Source organism: Lineus longissimus, chromosome 10 (genome assembly GCF_910592395.1).
Source record: "Lineus longissimus chromosome 10, tnLinLong1.2, whole genome shotgun sequence".
Lineage (NCBI taxonomy): Eukaryota > Metazoa > Nemertea > Pilidiophora > Heteronemertea > Lineidae > Lineus > Lineus longissimus.
In genome coordinates this window covers 18,855,273-18,881,123 of record NC_088317.1, presented here as the reverse complement: position 1 = coordinate 18,881,123, position 25,851 = coordinate 18,855,273, and the positions used below count along the sequence as shown (strand labels likewise).

At 39.6% G+C, this 25,851-nt stretch overlaps 2 protein-coding genes across 3 annotated transcripts; both read left to right on the top strand.

The window, feature by feature from the left end:
- Positions 1 to 9,813: 9,813 nt before the first annotated feature.
- LOC135495145 (uncharacterized) lies at positions 9,814 to 17,100 on the top strand. Its single transcript, XM_064783587.1, has 9 exons — positions 9,814 to 10,027; positions 10,332 to 10,499; positions 10,697 to 10,852; positions 11,100 to 11,239; positions 11,629 to 11,810; positions 12,178 to 12,388; positions 12,803 to 14,291; positions 14,615 to 14,706; positions 15,085 to 17,100. The coding sequence occupies exons 1-9, from the start codon at positions 9,894 to 9,896 to the stop codon at positions 15,357 to 15,359; spliced, it is 2,847 nt and encodes a 948-aa protein (XP_064639657.1). The 5' UTR covers positions 9,814 to 9,893; the 3' UTR covers positions 15,360 to 17,100.
- Positions 17,101 to 18,881: 1,781 nt separating this feature from the next.
- Positions 18,882 to 25,616, top strand: LOC135495153 (uncharacterized). Of its 2 annotated transcripts, none has more exons than XM_064783596.1 (9): positions 18,882 to 19,460; positions 19,768 to 19,935; positions 20,089 to 20,244; positions 20,492 to 20,631; positions 21,078 to 21,202; positions 21,570 to 21,780; positions 22,195 to 23,683; positions 24,007 to 24,098; positions 24,477 to 25,616. In XM_064783596.1, the coding sequence occupies exons 1-9, from the start codon at positions 19,327 to 19,329 to the stop codon at positions 24,749 to 24,751; spliced, it is 2,790 nt and encodes a 929-aa protein (XP_064639666.1). In that variant the 5' UTR covers positions 18,882 to 19,326; the 3' UTR covers positions 24,752 to 25,616. The 2 variants fall into 2 exon arrangements, with proteins under 2 accessions (XP_064639666.1, XP_064639665.1); XM_064783595.1 differs by having other exon boundaries at positions 21,021 to 21,202.
- Positions 25,617 to 25,851: the final 235 nt, after the last annotated feature.

Here is a 25,851-nt window from a genome sequence, read left to right as displayed (position 1 = left end):
TGTGTAAAATATTTTGTAGATTCTATAGATAGAATCTGTGGATTAATACGGTTTAAACTCTTATGTAAACCAACTTTGAATATTCTATATAATCAATGAAATTCTAAAAGAATCGATAGAAATTCGATAGAGAAATTATGTGACGTTTTAAAGATTTTTTGTAATCTCTGTCTAACTGAAGACGATTAAAATTGATCTTTCAACGTGTTCAATGATAGGAAAAATTCAATTACCAGCCCGTTAATGATGTGAAGAAGAAGAAGAGGCGATATTTGGGAGGACTTGGAATAATCAATCTGAATTAAACCGTTAGCCGTTTCAAGAATTAGAATTTAAATCAGACGAGGATCTTGAGAAAAAACTGACAAAAGTTCCTGAGTATTATATTGTTTTATCTACGATGGCTGACCCTGAAAAGTCTGATACCAGGAAAGGGTGCAAAGAGAAAACGTATGACTTCCTCAAGAACTTCACGGAAAACACAAGTTTTCATGGAGTTAGATACACATTTGAGGCCGGGACCTTCCTTGGGCGGTGAGTATATATATTTAAATACCGTGGTAACCAGGCCCATAAAACCAAAACGCCTATTTTATCTTATAGATAACGCAACTCAACTCTATTTCTATTTTATTTTGTTTTGAATATTTTTAAATCTCCTAACGTTATTTTTGATTATTTCCTTTGATCATAACTTCAACGTTAAGAGTTTTGTCATTCTCCCTCTGAAAATTGTTTTCGGTGCTAAATGTTTTTACCATTTTCACCCTGTGGAAAAGATACCATAACCTGAGCATGACCTCGATCACACTCTTCGTTATTTTTTTTTCAGGACACTGTGGCTGTTAGTTGTGATCGCATTTGCCATTTGGTTTACCTACCAAGTTGGGGAGAGAGCAGCGTACTACCATGAAAACCCTGTCACTGTCGACATGAATGTAGCATTCAACAATTCACTCAGATTCCCTAGTGTGGCCATCTGCAACACCAACCAGTTCAGGTAAGATTCCCTAGTGTTGCCATCTGCAACACCAACCAGTTCAGGTAAGATTCCCTAGTGTTGCCATCTGCAACACCAACCAATTCAGGTGGGGATTCCTAGTGTAACCATCTGCTTTTGACTAATTTGTTACTAAGTTGGTGAAGATCTCTTTTTTGAAAATTGCCATAAAAAGTTTAGGGAATTGCAAAGCTCACTTTATCTTACCAGTCGGATTTAAAAGTACTCAATACCAATTTCAGAATGACCAAAGCACGGGAAGCCGGTATTTACAGAAAGCTGCAAGAATTCTACGGAGCTGACCTGAACGCGAGAAGGAACATCACTTTAGCAGATGACCTGAATATCACCCAGACTATGCTGGACATGGCACACAGGAAGGAGGACATGATCAAGAAGTAAAATATTATTTCCATGATTGACCTATCTTGCGTTTATTTATCCTTCATTTTATCCCATTCCTATCATCAGCGTCCTAAGAAACCATACCAGCTCATCGACATATAGAGGAAGAAATCACCTTTCCAATCTTTCAGGTCGGCATTTTACCTTTAATTGGGCAGCATGTGAGAAAATCTTGGGATTTGATTGACCTAAGGATCGCAACTATTATCCTCATTTACAAACGACACCAATTTCTTGCAGATGTGTGTGGAAAGGGCATAACTGTAGCCACGTGAATTTCACACAGATGATGACGGATTTCGGGGTTTGTTTCGTGTTTAATGATCTCCATGCCAACAAATCCGTCAGAGATCCGAAAGATTTTGAAGTCCAAAATACGGGTTAGTACTGGCTATCAGAGGGCCATGCATTCAGATATGATTTTCAAAATTCTTTGTCAGGATTTTTTCATTTTTATTTTCATTGTGAAGATATTTAACAAGGATATTTTAAGAATCTTCCAAGACCGTAATTGATCTTGTACCCGAATAAGAATAATAGCTTAGTTAAGAACCATTATGAGAATCATGATATCAGGATTTTCGATCTGGGATATCCAATGAGCGAATCGTCAATTATACAACCAACCTTTCGTAAATTCTCCTCTTTTATCAAGCACGTCAAGGCGATCATGGCATAAATCCAAGATGAAGCTGTTCAGTCTTAAGATACATATTGTCTCGATGCGCCTAGCCGCTTAGCTGTGCCTCGAGAATAACTCAAGTTAAACGTTTCAGGGGCATCATTCGGGCTCGAGTTGTACCTTAACGCCGAAGTTTATGAACTCTCGCCAGGCCCTCACTTATCATCGGGAATCCAGGTGTTGATATTCAATGGCCATGACCATCCTCGGGTGTCAGATTTAGGCACGGCGGTGCCAGTGTTTGGAGCTTCTAGAGCTGCCTTGCAAATCTCGAGCGTAAGTATCATTAATGATCATATATTGATGTGATTCTTCAATGTATTATTGGCATGCTAGCCTCTTGAATCTCGGCTCTGGTGCAAAGTCAGGTCAAGTGCAGCTATGGTGGAAAATTCGTATAAGATTCTTAGTTGAAATTTTATTCAGTTTCGTGTACATGTGCATATACAATATTTACAGGGTTCCTGTAAGATTCTTATTTTCATTTTAACTATGAATCCTACAAGAATCTTGTCATGGATGCTCATGTACATGTATACAAATTGTCAATACTTCATGAATTCCCTATCGGGATTTTTCTCCTGGGATCGAGATCTCAATAATAATGTGAGAGGATAACCAGGCTGATTCTCCAACCACAAGTATACGTACTTTTCTAGGTCACACGACTGCCTAGGCCTCACGGAGACTGCGCATCTCAATCCTTGAGGGACTACAATGCCTACTCCTTCCAAGCGTGCCTGGCTGAGGTGAAGACCAACGCAACAGCTGAGATATGTGGTTGTATCGAGTACGGACAGAGATGGGTTGGACCCGACAAGCCACCGTATTGTAACCTGTCGACCTTGTATGGATGTTGCAGTGACGTCAGTAAGTTCGAGAAATCGTTTTCCCCCCGTTCATTTGTCTTAGACACTCACAGTGCTTTTCTACTTCCCAGAGTGAATATGATTCGAGAACACTGAGAACAGTAGGGCTGTGAAGATGATTTCATCAGAAAGAATAATCGACACTCAACAGGGCGGGTGTCATTCATTAGAGATCGTGCATGTTTTAGTTACCAACCCTCACTTTGTATTGCGAATATTAACTAAAAAATGATATTTGACTGTTGATTGTACTTGACACGTTTGGCCCTGAAATCCCTCGACCCGCGGCCAGACATTGCACAAATGACATTTCATTGGGCGGTTTTACTTGTTGGCCATACACTAGCCAGCTCAAGGTACAATGGTCCATATCTCTCACTATTGCTTAGGAATTTATATGATGTTTTTTTCTTCAGGCGCTCGTCCAATCGCCCACACCTGTACTCATCCCTGTTACCAAGATGAGTTTACGACTACATTGTCCAACACCGACCTCTCTGCCACAAGTATCTTCTCCATAATTGATATTCTCGAATCAGACAAGACACTCCTGGAACGCTACAAGAAAGCATTACTCCTCAGGCAGTTGGTGGATAAAAGAACAGTTAAGGATGACCTTATCTTGCTTAGGAAACTTCATCACACCCATAACCATTTACACGAGAGCGTCCAGAAACCGTTAAGAAGCAATATGTCCACTATCGATGTTGCTGTTAAGGCCGTACAGAGAGAACTCAGAAACTTGAACTTCCATCTCCAATTTAAAATCAAGCAGCTGACGAAGAACTACAACATTGTTTTCAGGGTTCAAACCATTGAGAACTATCTCGAACCACAATTGGTCAAGCTAGAAATACGAACATGGAATTTGCAGAGGACCATTCTACCAGCCAAGCTGAAAATAGTGTTTTTCAAGATTGATGGCAATTCTCGAAAGGCTGTCGCGAGCTTGCAGGGGCTACTGGCGATATATTTTCAGGAATCAATTAGTTTAATATATTTAGTTGACAAGATGTACAACACAGAAGTTAGGGGATTATTGGTAGCTGGCGGTCCCTTTGTCGATGGCCTTCTTGTCCCAAGGGGAATCATCCATCAAAAGAACCGAGAGATATTTTCTGCCCTTATTGAATTTTCCACCAAAGGAATTGACTTACAAAAGAAGATGTCTGCCTTTCAGACTCTGGCCAGAACGCTGACAACGGTGAGTAAATCTGAGAAACAGGACCTGTACAGCAAGTTGGAAAAACAGACCAATGACATAAGGAGGTCGCTGACCAACTTTCGGACGGCTGTTACTGGACTAAGGGACGCGATGAACACAGTCAGTGTCGCGCTGGCAGGTTCAATTTCCACACTGAACGCGACAGACAAAAAGCTTACATATTTCCTTTACGAAGTTGGCACCAACATTGCTAATTACGAAAGGGCGATGAAAGCCTACAGCGTTGACTCCGTTGAGAAGTTCTTCACGGATGTTGAGAAAAGAGCATTTGACCTAATCCCGATCTGGCATACGACTACGAAGGAAAGGCTCATCGAACTGGTCACCCCAGCTTCGGAGTTTCGAAATGAGATCACCAGCTATGTTCGTGGGAGTGTCGTCTTGATTGACATCCTGCGTAAGATCGATGGCACGAAGTCGGATTTGGAGAGCATCCAGCAGACTTATGATGCTGTGATTGCTGTTCGGACGGATGTACCTGTGTTAGCTAAAATGATAGACACCCAAGGAAAAACTTTATTACCACGGCTGCGATCACTGGACAAGACCATTGACGCCCTCTATAAACTGATCCCAAAAGTACAAAAGGCAACTGATGATTTCCTTCAAGAGCTTGATACGTTTCTCAATGATTTGGTGAAGTTTAATAAAACTCTCACGATCGACCCTACCATGGTACGGTAAGTACAGTGGCGCAGGAATGACATAATACTCGCCAACTTGTGGTTTAAAATTACACATTGAGACCAAAAGCTGCATAAAAGCTGTTGATAGTGCTGGCTGATCTTTCGGTTTCAGCAAATAAAGTAGAATGATCATATCAATCCACGTAAGGTTCTCGGCGGCGGAGACGGGAAAAATATCAAAACAAGATCTATTCCATGAACAAGTTCTTCCTTGTTCAGTACAAGCAATTAACGGTGATACAGCATACGCTTTCAACATATGATTATTCAGTTTCATTGATGTTGATAAAAGTATACGTCTGTTATGATTTTTGCAGGCAAAATATTCTAGCCCTTCAAGTGTTTTACCAGAGTCTTAGCCTAACCGAAGTTATCAAGTCACCGGCTTACACCTGGTTTTCATTGTTATGTAAGTAACAGGAAACAGAGTCAATTAAGCGATCCAAGACAACTCTCTGTCCATGACAATCTTGATCAGGTTGTGATCGAACTGAATCATAGCTTCTCCGTTTTTATGAACCGTATGTGATCCACCACCCTGCTGGTCGGGTATACATTGACGTTGGTTTTCACTCATCTCTATAACAAAAGATGTTTCGGGAGTGCTTATGTTAAGATCTTTCCATTATTCGCGCAAGCACTGTCTTAATGCATTTTTGATCGATTGACTAATTGAAGTCAAAACTAGGTATTTAATTGTATGATTGGCGTAAACTTCGTAACGACTACTGGATGTCTTCTACCCTAATAAGGTTATACAATGCTCTGCTTATTGTCTTTCCATAAGGTGATATTGGTGGTACAGCTGGCCTGTTCCTTGGCGGCTCATTCCTCACTATACTGGAGATATTTTACTTCATCGGAAGAAACATCAAGACGAATCATGCAGCGGCCAACACCAAAGCGAATAGAATCTTGAGTACAATGTCTGCCATGGACACTGAACAGCCATACAGCACTGGTTACAGCGAAGAAGAAAAGGGAAGAAGATATTCTGCTATCTTCTCCATCACTTCCAAAGTGTCTGGCTACACGGATTTGGAGAAGACATCTCACGCTTAGCTGAAATGCACATTTTAACTAACATCTCCAGGATGTTGTTACTTACAATTATGTATAAAAATATTACAAGTTCGTGAAAACTTGGGCAGTGCTTTTAAAGGAATGAAAGAGGAGTTTGGGAATTTCTGAAGTTCCATAAATGTCGTCTGCATCGATTTTGGTCAATTATAAACTAATCAAATTTGCTTATTTTCACGTAATGTACATTATACCTGCACTATTTGTTAGTGTTTTTTCATATAGTTATCACCAGCTTTGGTAAGAACTACACTAACAAATGACATGCTATTGTAAATGTTTGAAACCACGTCACGGCATTGCAGCACCACATTTGTTGTTTAATGTTAGATATCAGAACTAGCAAGCATTATTCCGGCGTCATGTTGTTAAGTTCCCGTTATTGTATTTGATACGTTCCACCCTACCCTACAGGCCCCCTAGTTTGTGTGTTAAGAACTACATTGCACCACCACGGAGTAAAGTGTACTACATTCGTCCCTTAAGAGTATTGTGGTTTGTACTTAGTGTTTTCCTTTACCAAAAAAACAAAGATCATTCACCATTTTCGCATTTGACTTTCTACCCTAGGTCGAAAATATCAATATTATACTGTAATTTAATCCTGTATGCATGTACATTATTTATAAGATCCCTGAAAGATTTTTGGTTCTCAGATCTTAGCTAGGAATGGTATAAGAATCTTTTCGGTACTTTCGACATTCAAAGGCCCACCTTACCTGACACAGGCCAGCCTGCCTATTTCAAAGACATTTTCTTTTTGTAATATTTGAAGTATCCCGGGGAGGTCACCTGTTAGTTTTGTTCAACAGGTGCAGCAATCAAGAAGCACAGTCGTCTTCAAATAAAATGACAAGGTGAATTGATATGTACAACATAGGTATAGCTTTATTTCATTTCAATTTATTAAGTTCCTCATATATTATATGTATAATCGCTTGAGTCTTAAACTATAAATAAATGCAATCAGCAACTGTCATGCCAGTGTTATGGTTCTTCAATAAAGTTGTTTTGTCCTATCTGTTGTGAACAGTCTTCCAGCAGGCACGATGGCCTTACTTGCTAGCGTCAGGCAGGGAATTAAGGAGCATGCTTGGTACCTAAATAGTCCGAATATTTTTTCACTTGTTTTTTTTCTGCTCAAAATGAAAAAACATCATCAGCCCCAAAGCTTTTTTTGCTTTGAAACTTTTTCAGAATCAGAAGGATGAAAAAATGTCGGAGTCCAAATATTTTTTTCACTTGTTTTTTTTCTTCTCAAAATGAAGAAACATCATCATCAGCCCCCAAAAAAATTTGGCTTCGAAAAATTTTCAGAATTTTGAACTTGTGAAAAAAAATAGTTAGATACATGCAAATCGATTGATCAGAAGTCCTCACTTTTATTGACATATATATATGTTAATGGTTTTTCAAAGTGATAAACGTGTCTGGCGAGACAATTAATCGTAAAATTCAATTTAGGTCACGAAAAATAAATCGATAATTGTCACTCTTTTGCACTCGTCAGTGTGTAATATAAGTGTAAAAACATAACTCTGGGTTGTGCAATTTAAGACAAAGAGTCGTCCTTGGCACATACGGTATATATTTGGATCGGTTTAAATCTGTAACTGGTCTTACAAATTACCGCCACCCAAAGAGAATGACATGGAATCAGTTTGAGATACGTGGGGCGTCACAAGCGTTGCTGAACATGTGGAGTTCTACTGTTGACAACTTCCGATTCAACTAATTCGCTCTGTTGGCTAAAATTCGTTTTTGTCTTGCAAAAAATGATATCTTTCATTGTCTCGCGATAGTAGTTCAGCGATACGCCATAAATGATAAAGTTCAAGCAATAGTTAAAGGTGGTCAGCGAGTCTGCAAAAAGTGCTATTTCATACATGGTTGTCAAATGTTGATCGTTCACAGTTGTATCCTGTTTAGCGACAATGAAGGTGAGAATGCCAGTATAAAGCCACAGAACCGACCTTGGCGTTGTGAAGATGAAATACACAGTAGACACAAACAAGAGGTTACCAATGCACCGCATGTCTCGTTTATAACGTTTCAGCTCCTTTTTAGTGCCGAGAGTGACTGTTAGACGCGAACGTCTGATGCCGATGCAAATAAATATATTCAGCGCGAAAATTAGAAAACATGGAATGATTTGACTCGGGACAATGTCATAAAGTGAGAGTGGTACCAGTAGCATCATGTGGTGCGAAGAGCTCCATGCAGAGATGCCCATACACGCTATGTTACACTACGAGGCCCGTCAAATGGAGTATGTTGTACAGCTTTACGTCATCGTGTCTCCGAGTGCTTTTCCTCTCACCTGGTACAGCCAGGGACAGAGCCCCGACCAAGTCTCCATCTATTCGACAGAACCTGCTATTAGGCAGTGTTTTGAAGTGATACGCTCGGCAGTCAGGACTTGTGGTACATATTACACTGCATTCTAGTAAGGATAACATGGCTATTCGTCCTACGATTAGCGAAAAATGCTGCTCATTCAGTTTCCCTGAGATAAATATGGAATATGACCCGTGATCAGAAGTTGGCATCATGGTTTTTTTCTAAGCTTGCGAATTGTGAACAAGATTCTTGAGTAGTTAAGTGGTTTAGTAGTTCCTTGCGCCCATTCGATGCAAAACCAGGGAGATGGCCTAACAGAGGTGTTGAAACGGTTTCACAATAACTTCTTCCATATCCAAAATTATGCACTTCCGTAAGGAACTTTCTCTAAATCGTCTTAAGTAATCCACTTGAAGGAAATGGTTGCTTTCGAGCTGTACATGTTATTGAATGGACTGGACGTATATACTAGTTCACCTACCGATTGAGGGGTAGAACAAAGGCAGGTCCTTGTACAGGGGTGGAATCAATGTGAACAGCAAGTGCATTTACCAATTTATTAATTGGATAGCGAATTCTTGGAAGCATGATATAATAAACGGCAGTGTTGACGAATAATCACATGAATAATCGAGAGGATTGGCAGGTAGAACAATTTACTGCAATTTGAAATATCTCCCGCTATTAAAATTTTGGTTTAATGATGTGTTATAATGATCCAGTTAGTTAGTTATTCAGAATTATTCACTTATTCAACATGCTCATCGGACCAATATATGATAGATTTCCTCGCTGTAATAGATGAGGCAATGATAAATGAATACAATTCATAGATAACAATACTATAAAAGAGGATTTATTAGTATTTTTCAAATTGATATTTTATTCCAAAGTAGCAATCCAATTAGGATAGTGAATGAATGAATGAACAATATGTTATTCAACCCATCCAAAATGAAATAATGGACGACGCAATTTGGTTTAATTGAAAAGTACGATTAAACTAACTCGACATGGTTACAAGATTAAACATCCTTCCTTCTCCATGGCAATGTGTCATCAACCGAAGTACCGTTTCCTTTGTCGACCATTACCATATTAGGAATACTTTTATTATGATGTAAAACTCGACCAACTGTTTGGACAGTTGGACTCAGAACGTAGCGAAAGCCACGAGGTTTGAGTCGCTTGACACAGACAAAAGTTTGTGTAAAATATTTTGTAGATTCTATAGATAGATTCTGTGGATTAATACGGTTTAAACTCTTATGAAAGCCAACTTTGAATATTCTATATAATCAATGAAATTCTAAAGGAATCGATAGAAATTCGATAGAGAAATTATGTGACGTTTTAAAGATTTTTTGTAATCTCTGTCTAACTGAAGACGATTAAAATTGATCTTTCAACGTGTTCAATGATAGGAAAAATTCAATTACCAGCCCGTTAATAATGTGAAGAAGAAGAAGAGGCGATATTTGGGAGGACTTGGAATAATCAATCTGAATTAAACCGTTAGCCGTTTCAAGAATTAGAATTTAAATCAGACGAGGATCTTGAGAAAAAACTGACAAAAGTTCCTGAGTATTATATTGTTTTATCTACGATGGCTGACCCTGAAAAGTCTGATACCAGGAAAGGGTGCAAAGAGAAAACGTATGACTTCCTCAAGAACTTCACGGAAAACACAAGTTTTCATGGAGTTAGATACACATTTGAGGCCGGGACCTTCCTTGGGCGGTGAGTATATATATTTAAATACCGTGGTAACCAGGCCCATAAAACCAAAACGAATGTTGTTATTTTATCTTATAGATAACTCAACTCAACTCTATTTCTATTTTTATTTTGTTTTGAATACTTTTAAATCCCTAAACGTTATTGTTAATTATTTCCTTTGATCATAACTTCCACGTTAAGAATTTTGTCATTCTCTCCCTGAAAATTGTTTTCGTTGCTAAATGTTTTTACCATTTTCACCCTGTGGAAAAGATACCATAACCTGAGCATGACCTCGATCACTCTCTGCGGTATTTTTTTTCAGGACACTGTGGCTGTTAGTTGTGATCGCATTTGCCATTTGGTTTACCTACCAAGTTGGGGAGAGAGCAGCGTACTACCAGAAAAACCCTGTCACTGTCGACATGAATGTAGCATATAACAATTCACTCAGATTCCCTAGTGTTGCCATCTGCAACACCAACCAGTTCAGGTAAGATTCCCTAGTGTTGCCATCTGCAACACCAACCAATTCAGGTGGGGATTCCTAGTGTAACCATCTGCTTTTGACTAATTTGTTACTAAGTAGGTGAAGATCTCTTTTTGAAAATTGCCATAAAAGGTTTAGGAAATTGCAAAGCTCACTTTATCTTACCAGTCGGATTTAAAAGTACTCAATACCAATTTCAGAATGACCAAAGCACGGGAAGCCGGTATTTACAGAAAGCTGCAAGAATTCTACGGAGCTGACCTGAACGCGAGAAGGAACATCACTTTAGCAGATGACCTGAATATCACCCAGACTATGCTGGACATGGCACACAGGAAGGAGGACATGATCAAGAAGTAAAATATTATTTCCATGATTGACCTATCTTGCGTTTATTGATCCTTCATTTTATCCCATTCCTATCATCAGCGTCCTAAGAAACCATACCAGCTCATCGACATATAGAGGAAGAAATCACCTTTCCAATCTTTCAGGTCGGCATTTTACCTTTAATTGTGCAGCATGTGAGAAAATCTTGGGATTTGATTGACCTAAGGATCGCAACTATTATCCTCATTTACAAACGACACCAATTTCTTGCAGATGTGTGTGGAAAGGGCATAACTGTAGCCACGTGAATTTCACACAGATGATGACGGATTTCGGGGTTTGTTTCGTGTTTAATGATCTCCATGCCAACAAATCCGTCAGAGATCCAAAAGATTTTGAAGTCCAAAATACAGGTTAGTACTGGCTATCAGAGGGCCATGCATTCAGATACGATTTTCAAAATTCTTTATCAGGATTTTTTCATTTTAACATTCATTGTGAAGATATTTAACCAGAATATTTTAAGAATCTTGCAAAGATCGTAAATGATCTTGTACCCGAATAAGAATTATAGCTTAGTTAAGAACCATTATAAGAATCATGATATCAGGATTTTCGATCTGGGATATCCAATGAGCAATTATACCACCAACCTTTCGTAAATTCTCCTCTTTTATCAAGCATGTCAAGGCGATCATGGCATGATTCCAAGATGAAGCTGTTCAGTCTTTAGATACATATTGTCTCGATGCGCCTAGCCGCTTAGCTTTGCCTCGAGAATAACTCAAGTTAAGTGTTTCAGGGGCATCATTCGGGCTCGAGTTGTACCTTAACGCCGAGGTTTATGAACTCTCGCCAGGCCCTCACTTATCATCGGGAATCCAGGTGTTGATATTCAATGGCCATGACCATCCTCGGGTGTCAGATTTAGGCACGGCGGTGCCAGTGTTTGGAGCTTCTAGAGCTGCCTTGCATATCTCGAGCGTAAGTATCATTAATGATCATATATTGATTTGTTTCTTCAATGTATTATTGGCATTCTAGCCTCTTGAATCTCGGCTCTGGTGCAAAGTCAGGTCAAGTGCAGCTATGGTGGAAAATTCGTATAAGATTCTTAGTTAAGATTTTATTCAGTTTCGTGTACATGTGCATATACAATATTTACAGGGTTCCTGTAAGATTCTTATTTTCATTTTAACTATGAATCCTACAAGAATCTTGTCATGGATGCTCATGAACATGTATACAAATTGTCCATACTTCATGAATTCTCCTGGGATCGAGATCTCAATAATAATATGAATTGATAACCAGGCTGATTCTACAACCACAAGTATACGTACTTTTCTAGGTCACACGACTGCCTAAGCCTCACGGAGACTGCGCATCTCAATCCTTGAGGGACTACAATGCCTACTCCTTCCAAGCGTGCCTGGCTGAGGTGAAGACCAACGCAACAGCTGAGATATGTGGTTGTATCGAGTACGGACAGAGATGGGTTGGACCCGACAAGCCACCGTATTGTAACCTGTCGACCTTGTATGGATGTTGCAGTGACGTCAGTAAGTTCGAGAAATCGTTTTCCCCCCGTTCATTTGTCTTAGACACTCACAGTGCTTTTCTACTTCCCAGAGTGAATATGATTCGAGAACACTGAGAACAGTAGGGCTGTGGAGATGATTTCATCAGAAAGAATAATCGACACTCAACAGGGCGGGTGTCATTCATTAGAGATCGTGCATGTTTTAGTTACCAACCCTCACTTTGTATTGCGAATATTAACTAAAAAATGATATTTGACTGTTGATTGTACTTGACACGTTTGGCCCTGAAATCCCTCGACCCGCGGCCAGACATTGCTCAAATGACATTTCATTGGGCGGTTTTACTTGTTGGCCACACACTAGCCAGCTCAAGGTACAATGGTCCATATCTCTCACTATTGCTTAGGAATTTATATGATGCATTTTTTTCAGGCGCTCGTACATTCGCCCACACCTGCACTCATCCCTGTTACCAAGATGAGTTTACGACTACATTGTCCAACACCGACCTCTCTGCCACAAGTATCTTCTCCATAATTGATATTCTCGAATCAGACAAGACACTCCTGGAACGCTACAAGAAAGCTTTACTCCTCAGGCAGTTGGTGGATAAAAGAACAGTTAAGAATGACCTTATCTTGCTTAGGAAACTTCATCACACCCATAACTATTTACACGAGAGCGTCCAGAAACCGTTAAGAAGCAATATGTCCACTATCGATGTTGCTGTTAAGGCCGTACAGAGAGAACTCAGAAACTTGAACTTCCATCTCCAATTTTACATCAAGCTGCTGACGAAGAACTACAACATTGTTTTCAGGGTTCAAACCATTGAGAACTATCTCGAACCACAATTGGTCAAGCTAGAAATACGAACATGGAATTTGCAGAGGACCATTCTACCAGCCAAGCTGAAAATAGTGTTTTTCAAGATGGATGGCAATTCTCGAAAGGCTGTCGCGAGCTTGCAGGGGCTACTGGCGATATATTTTCAGGAATCAATCAATTTAATATATTCAGTTGACAAGATGTACAACACAGAAGTTAGGGGATTATTGGCAGCTGGCGGTAGCATTGTCGATGGCCTTCCTGTCCCAAGGGGAATCATCCGTCAAAAGAACCGAGAGATATTTTTTGCCCTTTTTGAATTTTCCACCAGAGGAATTGATTTACGAAAGAAGATGTCTGCCTTTCAGACTCTGGCCAGAACGCTGACAACGGTGAGTAAATCTGAGGAACAGGACTTGTACAGCAAGTTGGAAAAACAGACCAATGACATAAGGAGGTCGCTGACCAACTTTCGGACGGCTGTTACTGGACTTAGGGACGCGATGAACACAGTCAGTGTCGCGCTGGCAGGTTCAATTTCCACACTGAAAGCGAGAGACGAAAAGCTTGCATATTTCCTTCACGAAGTTGGCACCAACATTGCTAATTACGAAAGGGCGATGAAAGCCTACAGCGTTGATTCCGTTGAGAAGTTCTTCACGGATGTTGAGAAAAGAGCGTTTGACCTAATCCCGATCTGGCAGACGATTACGAAGGAAAGGCTCATCGAACTGGTCACCCCAGCTTCGAAGTTTCGATATAAGATCACCAGCTATGTTCGTGGGAGTGTCGTCTTGATTGACATCCTGCGTAAGATCGATGGCACGAAGTCGGATTTGAAGAGCATCCAGCAGACTTATGATGCTGTGATTGCTGTTCGGACGGATGTACCTGTATTAGCTAAAATGATAGACACCCAAGGAAAAACTTTGCTACCACGGCTGCGATCACTGGACAAGACCATTGGCGCCCTCTATTATCTGATCCCAAAAGTACAAAAGGCAACTGATGATTTCCTTCAAGAGCTTGATACGTTTCTCAATGATTTGGTGAAGTTTAATAAAACTCTCACGATCGACCATACCATGGTACGGTAAGTACAGTGGCGCAGGAATGACATAATACTCGCCAACTTGTGGTTTAAAATTACACATTGAGACCAAAAGCTGCATAAAAGCTGTTGATAGTGCTGGCTGATCTTTCGGTTTCAGCAAATAAAGTAGAATGATCATATCAATCCACGTAAGGTTCTCGGCGGCGGAGACGGGAAAAATATCAAAACAAGATCTATTCCATGAACAAGTTCTTCCTTGTTCAGTACAGGCAATTAACGGTGATACAGCATACGCTTTCAACATATGATTATTCAGTTTCATTGATGTTGATAAAAGTATACGTCTGTTATGATTTTTGCAGGCAAAATATTCTAGCCCTTCAAGTGTTTTACCAGAGTCTTAGCCTAACCGAAGTTATCAAGTCACCGGCTTACACCTGGTTTTCATTGTTATGTAAGTAACAGGAAACAGAGTCAATTAGGCGATCCATGACAACTCTCTGTCCATGACAATCTTGATCAGGTTGTGATCGAACTGAATCATAGCTTCTCCGTTTTTATGAACCATATGTGATCCACCACCCTGCTGGTCGGGTATACATTGACGTTGGTTTTCACTCATCTCTATAACAAAAGATGTTTCGGGAGTGCTTATGTTAAGATCTTTCCATTATTCGCGCAAGCACTCTCTTAATGCATTTTTGATCGATTGATTAATTGAAGTCAAAACTAGGTATTTAATTGTATGATTGGCGTAAACTTCGTAACGACTACTGGATGTCTTCTACCCTAATAAGGTTATACAATGCCCTGCTTATTGTCTTTCCATAAGGTGATATTGGTGGTACAGCTGGCCTGTTCCTTGGCGGCTCATTCCTCACTATACTGGAGATATTTTACTTCATCGGAAGAAACATCAAGACGAATCATGCAGCGGCCAACACCAAAGCGAATAGAATCTTGAGTACAATGTCTGCCATGGACACTGAACAGCCATACAGCACTGGTTACAGCGAAGAAGAAAAGGGAAGAAGATATTCTGCTATCTTCTCCATCACTTCCAAAGTGTCTGGCTACACGGATTTGGAGAAGACATCTCACGCTTAGCTGAAATGCACTTTTTAACTAACATCTCCAGGATGTTGTTACTTACAATAATGTATAAAAATATTACAAGTTCGTGAAAACTTGGGCAGTGCTTTTAAAGGAATGAAAGAGGAGTTTGGGAATTTCTGAAGTTACATAAATGTCGTCTGCATCGATTTTGGTCAATTATAAACTAATCAAATTTGCTTATTTTCACGTAATGTACATTATACCCGCACTATTTGTTAGTGTTTTTTCATATAGTTATCACCAGCATTGGTAAGAACTTCACTAACAAATGACAGGCTATTGTAAATGTTTGAAACCACGTCACGGCATTGCAGCACCACATTTGTTGTTTAATGTTAGATATCAGAACTAGCAAGCATTATTCCGGCGTCATGTTGTTAAGTTCCCGTTATTGTTTTTGATACGTTCCACCCTACCCTACAGGCCCCCTAGTTTGTGTGTTAAGAAATACATTGCACCACCACAGAGTAAAGTGTACTACATTCGTCCCTATTGTATTGTGGTTTGTACTTAGTGTTTTCCTTTACCAGAAAACAAAGATCATTCACCATTTACGCATTCGACTTTCCAGCCTAGGTCGAAAATATCAAGATTATACTGTAATTTAATCCTGTCTGCTTGTACATTATTTATAAGATCCCCGAAAGATTCTTGGTTCTCAGATCTTAGCTAGGAATGGTATAAGAATCTTTTCGGTACTTTCGACATTCAAAGGCCCACCTTACCTGACACAGGCCAGCCTGCCTATTTCAAAGACATTTCCTTTTTGTAATATTTGAAGTATCCCGGGGAGGTCACCTGTTAGTTTTGTTCAACAGGTGCAGCAATCAAGAAGCACAGTCGTCTTCAAATAAAATGACAAGGTGAATTGATATGTACAACATAGGTATAGCTTTATTTCATTTCAATTTATTAAGTTCCTCATATATTATATGTATAATCGCTTGAGTCTTAAACTATAAATAAATGCAATCAGCAACTGTCATGCCAGTGTTATGGTTCTTCAATCAAGTTGTTTTGTCCTATCTGTTGTGAACAGTCTTCCAGCAGGCACGATGGCCTTACTTGCTAGCGTCAGGCAGGGAATTAAGGAGCTGCATGCTTGGTACCTAAATAGTCCGAATATTTTTTCACTTGTTTTTTTTCTGCTCAAAATGAAAAAACATCATCAGCCCCAAAGCTTTTTTTGCTTTGAAATTTTTTCAGAATCAGAAGGATGAAAAAATGTCGGAGTCCAAATATTTTTTTCATTTTGTTTTTTTTCTTCTCAAAATGAAGAAACATCATCATCAGCCCCCCAAAAAATTTGGCTTCGAAAAATTTTCAGAATTTTGAACTTGTGAAAAAAAAATAGTTAGATACATGCAAATCGATTGATCAGTCGAAGTCCTCACTTTTATTGACGATTATATGTTAATGGTTTTTCAAAGTGATAAACGTGTCTGGCGAGACAATTAATCGTAAAATTCAATTTAGGTCACGAAAAATAAATCGATAATTGTCACTCTTTTGCACTCGTCAGTGTGTAATATGAGTGTAAAAACATAACTCTGGGTTGCGCAATTTAAGACAAAGAGTCGTCCTTGGCACATACGGTATATATTTGGATCGGTTTAAATCTGAAACTGGTCTTACAAATTACCGCCACCCAAAGAGAACGACATGGAATCAGTTTGAGATACGTGGGGCGTCACAAGCGTTGCTGAACATGTGGCGTTCTACTGTTGACAACTTCCGATTCAACTAATTCGCTCTGTTGGCTAAAATTCGTTTTTGTCTTGCAAAAAATGATATCTTTCGTTGTCTCGCGATAATAGTTCAGCGATACGCCATAAATGATAAAGTTCAAGCAATAGTTAAACGTGGTCAGCGAGTCTGCAAAAAGTGCTCTTTCATACATGGTTGTCAAATGTTGATCGTTCACAGTTGTATCCTGTTTAGCGACAATGAAGGTGAGGATGCCAGTATAAAGCCACAGAACCGACCTAGGCGTTGTGAAGATGAAATACACAGTAGACACAAACAAGAGGTTACCAATGCACCGCATGTCTCGTTTATAACGTTTCAGCTCCTTTTTAGTGCCGAGAGTGACTGTTAGACGCGAACGTCTGATGCCGATGCAAATAAATATATTCAGCGCGAAAATTAGAAAACATGGAATGATTTGACTCGGGACAATGTCATAAAGTGAGAGTGGTACCAGTAGCATCATGTGGTGCGAAGAGCTCCATGCAGAGATGCCCATGCACGCTATGTTACACTACGAGGCCCGTCAAATGGAGTATGTTGTACAGCTTTACGTCGTCGTGTCTCCGAGTGCTTTTCCTCTCACCTGGTACAGCCAGGGACAGAGCCCCGACCAAGTCTCCATCTATTCGACAGAACCTGCTATTAGGCAGTGTTTTGAAGTGATACGCTCGGCAGTCAGGACTTGTGGTACATATTACACTGCATTCTAGTAAGGATAACATGGCTATTCGTCCTACGATTAGCGAAAAATGCTGCTCATTCAGTTTCCCTGAGATAAATATGGAATATGACCCGTGATCAGAAGTTGGCATCATGGTTTTTTTCTAAGCTTGCGAATTGTGAACAAGATTCTTGAGTAGTTAAGTGGTTTAGTAGTTCCTTGCGCCCATTCGATGCAAAACCAGGGAGATGGCCTAACAGAGGTGTTGAAACGGTTTCACAATAACTTCTTCCATATCCAAAATTATGCACTTCCGTAAGGAACTTTCTCTAAATCGTCTTAAGTAATCCACTTGAAGGAAATGGTTGCTTTCGAGCTGTACATGTTATTGAATGGACTGGACGTATATACTAGTTCACCTACCAATTGAGGGGTAGAACAAAGGCAGGTCCTTGTACAGGGGTGGAATCAATGTGAACAGCAAGTGCATTTACCAATTTATTAATTGGATAGCGAATTCTTGGAAGCATGATATAATAAACGGCAGTGTTGACGAATAATCACATGAATAATCGAGAGGATTGGCAGGTAGAACAATTTACTGCAATTTGAAATATCTCCCGCTATTAAAATTTTGGTTTAATGATGTGTTATAATGATCCAGTTAGTTAGTTATTCAGAATTATTCACTTATTCAACATGCTCATCGGACCAATATATGATAGATTTCCTCGCTGTAATAGATGAGGCAATGATAAATGAATACAATTCATAGATAACAATACTATAAAAGAGGATTTATTGGTATTTTTCAAATTGATATTTTATTCCAAAGTAGCAATCCAATTAGGATAGTGAATGAATGAATGAACAATATGTTATTCAACCCATCCAAAATGAAATAATGGACGACGCAATTTGGTTTAATTGAAAAGTACGATTAAACTAACTCGACATGGTTACAAGATTAAATATCCTTCCTTCTCCATGGCAATGTGTCATCAACCGAAGTACCGTTTCCTTTGTCGACCATTACCATATTAGGAATACTTTTATTATGATGTAAAACTCGACCAACTGTTTGGACAGTTGGACTCAGAACGTAGCGAAAGCCACGAGGTTTGAGTCGCTTGACACAGACAAAAGTTTGTGTAAAATATTTTGTAGATTCTATAGATAGATTCTGTGGATTAATACGGTTTAAACTCTTATGAAAGCCAACTTTGAATATTCTATATAATCAATGAAATTCTAAAAGAATCGATAGAAATTCGATAGAGAAATTATGTGACGTTTTAAAGATTTTTTGTAATCTCTGTCTAACTGAAGACGATTAAAATTGATCTTTCAACGTGTTCAATGATAGGAAAAATTCAATTACCAGCCCGTTAATAATGTGAAGAAGAAGAAGAGGCGATATTTGGGAGGACTTGGAATAATCAATCTGAATAAAACCGTTAGCCGTTTCAAGAATTAGAATTTAAATCAGACGAGGATCTTGAGAAAAAACTGACAAAAGTTCCTGAGTATTATATTGTTTTATCTACGATGGCTGACCCTGAAAAGTCTGATACCAGGAAAGGGTGCAAAGAGAAAACCTATGACTTCCTCAAGAACTTCACGGAAAATACAAGTTTTCATGGAGTTAGATACACATTTGAGGCCGGGACCTTCCTTGGGCGGTGAGTATATATATTTAAATACCGTGGTAACCAGGCCCATAAAACCAAAACGAATGTTGTTATTTTATCTTATAGATAACGCAACTCAACTCTATTTCTATTTTTATTTTGTTTTGAATACTTTTAAATCCCTAAACGTTATTGTTAATTATTTCCTTTGATCATAACTTCCACGTTAAGAATTTTGTCATTCTCTCCCTGAAAATTGTTTTCGTTGCTAAATGTTTTTACCATTTTCACCCTGTGGAAAAGATACCATAACCTGAGCATGACCTCGATCACTCTCTTCGGTATTTTGTTTTTTCAGGACACTGTGGCTGTTAGTTGTGATCGCATTTGCCATTTGGTTTACCTACCAAGTTGGGGAGAGAGCAGCGTACTACCAGAAAAACCCTGTCACTGTCGACATGAATGTAGCATTCAACAATTCACTCAGATTCCCTAGTGTTGCCATCTGCAACACCAACCAATTCAGGTGGGGATTCCTAGTGTAACCATCTGCTTTTGACTAATTTGTTACTAAGTAGGTGAAGATCTCTTTTTGAAAATTCCCATAAAAAGTTTAGGAAATTGCAAAGCTCACTTTATCTTACCAGTCGGATTTAAAAGTACTCAATACCAATTTCAGAATGACCAAAGCACGGGAAGCCGGTATTTACAGAAAGCTGCAAGAATTCTACGGAGCTGACCTGAACGCGAGAAGGAACATCACTTTAGCAGATGACCTGAATATCACCCAGACTATGCTGGACATGGCACACAGGAAGGAGGACATGATCAAGAAGTAAAATATTATTTCCATGATTGACCTATCTTGCGTTTATTGATCCTTCATTTTATCCCATTCCTATCATCAGCGTCCTAAGAAACCATACCAGCTCATCGACATATAGAGGAAGAAATCACCTTTCCAATCTTTCAGGTCGGCATTTTACCTTTAATTGGGCAGCATGTGAGAAAATCTTGGGATTTTATTGACCTAAGGATCGCAACTATTATCCTCATTTACAAACGACACCAATTTCTTGCAGATGTGTGTGGAAAGGGCATAACTGTAGCCACGTGAATTTCACACAGATGATGACGGATTTCGGGGTTTGTTTCGTGTTTAATGATCTCCATGCCAACAAATCCGTCAGAGATCCGAAAGATTTTGAAGTCCAAAATACAGGTTAGTACTGGCTATCAGAGGGCCATGCATTCAGATACGATTTTCAAAATTCTTTATCAGGATTTTTTCATTTTAACATTCATTGTGAAGATATTTAACCAGAATATTTTAAGAATCTTGCAAAGATCGTAAATGATCTTGTACCCGAATAAGAATTATAGCTTAGTTAAGAACCATTATAAGAATCATGATATCAGGATTTTCGATCTGGGATATCCAATGAGCAATTATACCACCAACCTTTCGTAAATTCTCCTCTTTTATCAAGCATGTCAAGGGGATCATGGCATGATTCCAAGATGAAGCTGTTCAGTCTTTAGATACATATTGTCTCGATGCGCCTAGCCGCTTAGCTTTGCCTCGAGAATAACTCAAGTTAAGTATTTCAGGGGCATCATTCGGGCTCGAGTTGTACCTTAACGCCGAGGTTTATGAACTCTCGCCAGGCCCTCACTTATCATCGGGAATCCAGGTGTTGATATTCAATGGCCATGACCATCCTCGGGTGTCAGATTTAGGCACGGCGGTGCCAGTGTTTGGAGCTTCTAGAGCTGCCTTGCATATCTCGAGCGTAAGTATCATTAATGATCATATATTGATTTGTTTCTTCAACGTATTATTGGCATTCTAGCCTCTTGAATCTCGGCTCTGGTGCAAAGTCAGGTCAAGTGCAGCTATGGTGGAAAATTCGTATAAGATTCTTAGTTAAGATTTTATTCAGTTTCGTGTACATGTGCATATACAATATTTACAGGGTTCCTGTAAGATTCTTATTTTCATTTTAACTATGAATCCTACAAGAATCTTGTCATGGATGCTCATGAACATGTATACAAATTGTCCATACTTCATGAATTCTCCTGGGATCGAGATCTCAATAATAATATGAATTGATAACCAGGCTGATTCTACAACCACAAGTATACGTACTTTTCTAGGTCACACGACTGCCTAAGCCTCACGGAGACTGCGCATCTCAATCCTTGAGGGACTACAATGCCTACTCCTTCCAAGCGTGCCTGGCTGAGGTGAAGACCAACGCAACAGCTGAGATATGTGGTTGTATCGAGTACGGACAGAGATGGGTTGGACCCGACAAGCCACCGTATTGTAACCTGTCGACCTTGTATGGATGTTGCAGTGACGTCAGTAAGTTCGAGAAATCGTTTTCCCCCCGTTCATTTGTCTTAGACACTCACAGTGCTTTTCTACTTCCCAGAGTGAATATGATTCGAGAACACTGAGAACAGTAGGGCTGTGAAGATGATTTCATCAGAAAGAATAATCGACACTCAACAGGGCGGGTGTCATTCATTAGAGATCGTGCATGTTTTAGTTACCAACCCTCACTTTGTATTGCGAATATTAACTAAAAAATGATATTTGACTGTTGATTGTACTTGACACGTTTGGCCCTGAAATCCCTCGACCCGCGGCCAGACATTGCTCAAATGACATTTCATTGGGCGGTTTTACTTGTTGGCCACACACTAGCCAGCTCAAGGTACAATGGTCCATATCTCTCACTATTGCTTAGGAATTTATATGATGCATTTTTTTCAGGCGCTCGTACATTCGCCCACACCTGCACTCATCCCTGTTACCAAGATGAGTTTACGACTACATTGTCCAACACCGACCTCTCTGCCACAAGTATCTTCTCCATACTTGATATTCTCGAATCAGACAAGACACTCCTGGAACGCTACAAGAAAGCTTTACTCCTCAGGCAGTTGGTGGATAAAAGAACAGTTAAGGATGACCTCAACTTGCTTGGGAAACTTCATCAGGCCTCTAACTATTTACACGAGAGCGTCCAGAAACCGTTAAGAAACAATATGTCCACTATCGATGTTGCTGTTAAGGCCGTACAGAGAGAACTCAGAAACTTGAACTTCCATCTCCAATTTTACATCAAGCTGCTGACGAAGAACTACAACATTGTTTTCAGGGTTCAAACCATTGAGAACTATCTCGAACCACAATTGGTCAAGCTAGAAATACGAACATGGAATTTGCAGAGGACCATTCTACCAGCCAAGCTGAAAATAGTGTTTTTCAAGATGGATGGCAATTCTCGAAAGGCTGTCGCAAGCTTGCAGGGGCTACTGGCGATATATTTTCAGGAATCAATCAATTTAATATATTCAGTTGACAAGATGTACAACACAGAAGTTAGGGGATTATTGGCAGCTGGCGGTAGCATTGTCGATGGCCTTCCTGTCCCAAGGGGAATCATCCGTCAAAAGAACCGAGAGATATTTTTTGCCCTTTTTGAATTTTCCACCAGAGGAATTGATTTACGAAAGAAGATGTCTGCCTTTCAGACTCTGGCCAGAACGCTGACAACGGTGAGTAAATCTGAGGAACAGGACTTGTACAGCAAGTTGGAAAAACAGACCAATGACATAAGGAGGTCGCTGACCAACTTTCGGACGGCTGTTACTGGACTTAGGGACGCGATGAACACAGTCAGTGTCGCGCTGGCAGGTTCAATTTCCACACTGAAAGCGAGAGACGAAAAGCTTGCATATTTCCTTCACGAAGTTGGCACCAACATTGCTAATTACGAAAGGGCGATGAAAGCCTACAGCGTTGATTCCGTTGAGAAGTTCTTCACGGATGTTGAGAAAAGAGCGTTTGACCTAATCCCGATCTGGCAGACGATTACGAAGGAAAGGCTCATCGAACTGGTCACCCCAGCTTCGAAGTTTCGATATAAGATCACCAGCTATGTTCGTGGGAGTGTCGTCTTGATTGACATCCTGCGTAAGATCGATGGCACGAAGTCGGATTTGAAGAGCATCCAGCAGACTTATGATGCTGTGATTGCTGTTCGGACGGATGTACCTGTATTAGCTAAAATGATAGACACCCAAGGAAAAACTTTGCTACCACGGCTGCGATCACTGGACAAGACCATTGGCGCCCTCTATTATCTGATCCCAAAAGTACAAAAGGCAACTGATGATTTCCTTCAAGAGCTTGATACGTTTCTCAATGATTTGGTGAAGTTTAATAAAACTCTCACGATCGACCATACCATGGTACGGTAAGTACAGTGGAGCAAGAATGACATAATACTCGCCAACTTGTGGTTTAAAATTACACATTGAGACCAAAAGCTGCATAAAAGCTGTTGATAGTGCTGGCTGATCTTTCGGTTTCAGCAAATCAAGTAGAATGATCATATCAATCCACGTAAGGTTCTCGGCGGCGGAGACGGGAAAAATATCAAAACAAGATCTATTCCATGAACAAGTTCTTCCTTGTTCAGTACAGGCAATTAACGGTGATACAGCATACGCTTTCAACATATGATTATTCAGTTTCATTGATGTTGATAAAAGTATACGTCTGTTATGATTTTTGCAGGCAAAATATTCTAGCCCTTCAAGTGTTTTACCAGAGTCTTAGCCTAACCGAAGTTATCAAGTCACCGGCTTACACCTGGTTTTCATTGTTATGTAAGTAACAGGAAACAGAGTCAATTAGGCGATCCATGACAACTCTCTGTCCATGACAATCTTGATCAGGTTGTGATCGAACTGAATCATAGCTTCTCCGTTTTTATGAACCATATGTGATCCACCACCCTGCTGGTCGGGTATACATTGACGTTGGTTTTCACTCATCTCTATAACAAAAGATGTTTCGGGAGTGCTTATGTTAAGATCTTTCCATTATTCGCGCAAGCACTCTCTTAATGCATTTTTGATCGATTGACTAATTGAAGTCAAAACTAGGTATTTAATTGTATGATTGGCGTAAACTTCGTAACGACTACTGGATGTCTTCTACCCTAATAAGGTTATACAATGCCCTGCTTATTGTCTTTCCATAAGGTGATATTGGTGGTACAGCTGGCCTGTTCCTTGGCGGCTCATTCCTCACTATACTGGAGATATTTTACTTCATCGGAAGAAACATCAAGACGAATCATGCAGCGGCCAACACCAAAGCGAATAGAATCTTGAGTACAATGTCTGCCATGGACACTGAACAGCCATACAGCACTGGTTACAGCGAAGAAGACAAGGGAAGAAGATATTCTGCTATCTTCTCCATCACTTCCAAAGTGTCTGGCTACACGGATTTGGAGAAGACATCTCACGCTTAGCTGAAATGCACTTTTTAACTAACATCTCCAGGATGTTGTTACTTACAATAATGTATAAAAATATTACAAGTTCGTGAAAACTTCGGCAGTGCTTTTAAAGGAATGAAAGAGGAGTTTGGGAATTTCTGAAGTTACATAAATGTCGTCTGCATCGATTTTGGTCAATTATAAACTAATCAAATTTGCTTATTTTCACGTAATGTACATTATACCCGCACTATTTGTTAGTGTTTTTTCATATAGTTATCACCAGCTTTGGTAAGAACTACACTAACAAATGATATGCTATTGTAAATGTTTGAAACCACGTCACGGCATTGCAGCACCACATTTGTTGTTTAATGTTAGATATCAGAACTAGCAAGCATTATTCCGGCGTCATGTTGTTAAGTTCCCGTTATTGTATTTGATACGTTCCACCCCACCCTACCTAGTACATAGTTTGTGTGTTAAGAACTACATTGCACCACCACAGAGTAAAGTGTACTACATTCGTCCCTTAAGAGTATTGTGGTTTGTACTTAGTGTTTTCCTTTACCAGAAAACAAAGATCATTCACCATTTACGCATTCGACTTTCCAGCCTAGGTCGAAAATATCAAGATTATACTGTAATTTAATCCTGTCTGCATGTACATTATTTATAAGATCCCTGAAAGATTTTTGGTTCTCAGATCTTAGCTAGGAACGGTATAAGAATCTTTTCGGTACTTTCGACATTCAAAGGCCCACCTTACCTGACACAGGCCAGCCTGCCTATTTCAAAGACATTTCCTTTTTGTAATATTTGAAGTATCCCGGGGAGGTCACCTGTTAGTTTTGTTCAACAGGTGCAGCAATCAAGAAGCACAGTCGTCTTCAAATAAAATGACAAGGTTAATTGATATGTACAACATAGGTATAGCTTTATTTCATTTCAATATATTAAGTTCCTCATATATTATATGTATAATCGCTTGAGTCTTAAACTATAAATAAATGCAATCAGCAACTGTCATGCCAGTGTTATGGTTCTTCAATCAAGTTGTTTTGTCCTATCTGTTGTGAACAGTCTTCCAGCAGGCACGATGGCCTTACTTGCTAGCGTCAGGCAGGGAATTA